Genomic DNA, 402 nt, shown 5'->3' with positions numbered 1-402 from the left:
TGAGGCGACCCCCGCGCCCGTGCCCGCGCCCGTCCCAGGCGGTGGGAAGGGCCGGGGCGCCGGGCTCCTACCTTGTTCGAGGCCATTTCGCTGACGGAGTGCCTGGTCTGCAGGGTCTCCAGCTGGTCCAGGCACCAGTCCAGCTCCTCCAGGGTCTCACTGGCCAGTTTTTGGTAGGCCTCCTCTGCGAAGAGATAGGGAAAGGCGTACTCAGTTCGCAAGCGTTTCACAGGGCTAGCGGGGAGCTCCAGCGGGTCCATCCTCCGCTGCCCGGTGCCCGCACATGAGTGCTGCTCCCTCATATTGCCAGCCCGGGCAGCGGGCGGCGCGGCTCTTCCCGCGCTCCTCGTCGGAGCCACGGGGTCGGCGAGCGGCGGCAAAAACTTCCCGCCGGCCGGGCTC

The 402-nt window shown here is 69.4% G+C and overlaps 1 protein-coding gene across 1 annotated transcript in view; it reads right to left on the bottom strand.

Moving 5' to 3' along the window:
- Positions 1–402, bottom strand: part of PDE4D (phosphodiesterase 4D, cAMP-specific) — a 371,220-nt gene that overhangs the window by 53,275 nt on the left and 317,543 nt on the right. Inside the window, exon 6 of the mRNA XM_010580553.1 lies at positions 72–184. Coding sequence (XP_010578855.1) covers positions 72–184 — 113 coding nt within the window. The remainder of the gene's footprint in view (positions 1–71; positions 185–402) is intronic.

The sequence above is a fragment of the Haliaeetus leucocephalus genome, unplaced genomic scaffold (genome assembly GCF_000737465.1).
Source record: "Haliaeetus leucocephalus isolate CR32 unplaced genomic scaffold, Haliaeetus_leucocephalus-4.0 Scaffold722, whole genome shotgun sequence".
NCBI classification, from domain to species: domain Eukaryota; kingdom Metazoa; phylum Chordata; class Aves; order Accipitriformes; family Accipitridae; genus Haliaeetus; species Haliaeetus leucocephalus.
This window is presented reverse-complemented; position numbering and strand designations above follow the sequence as displayed.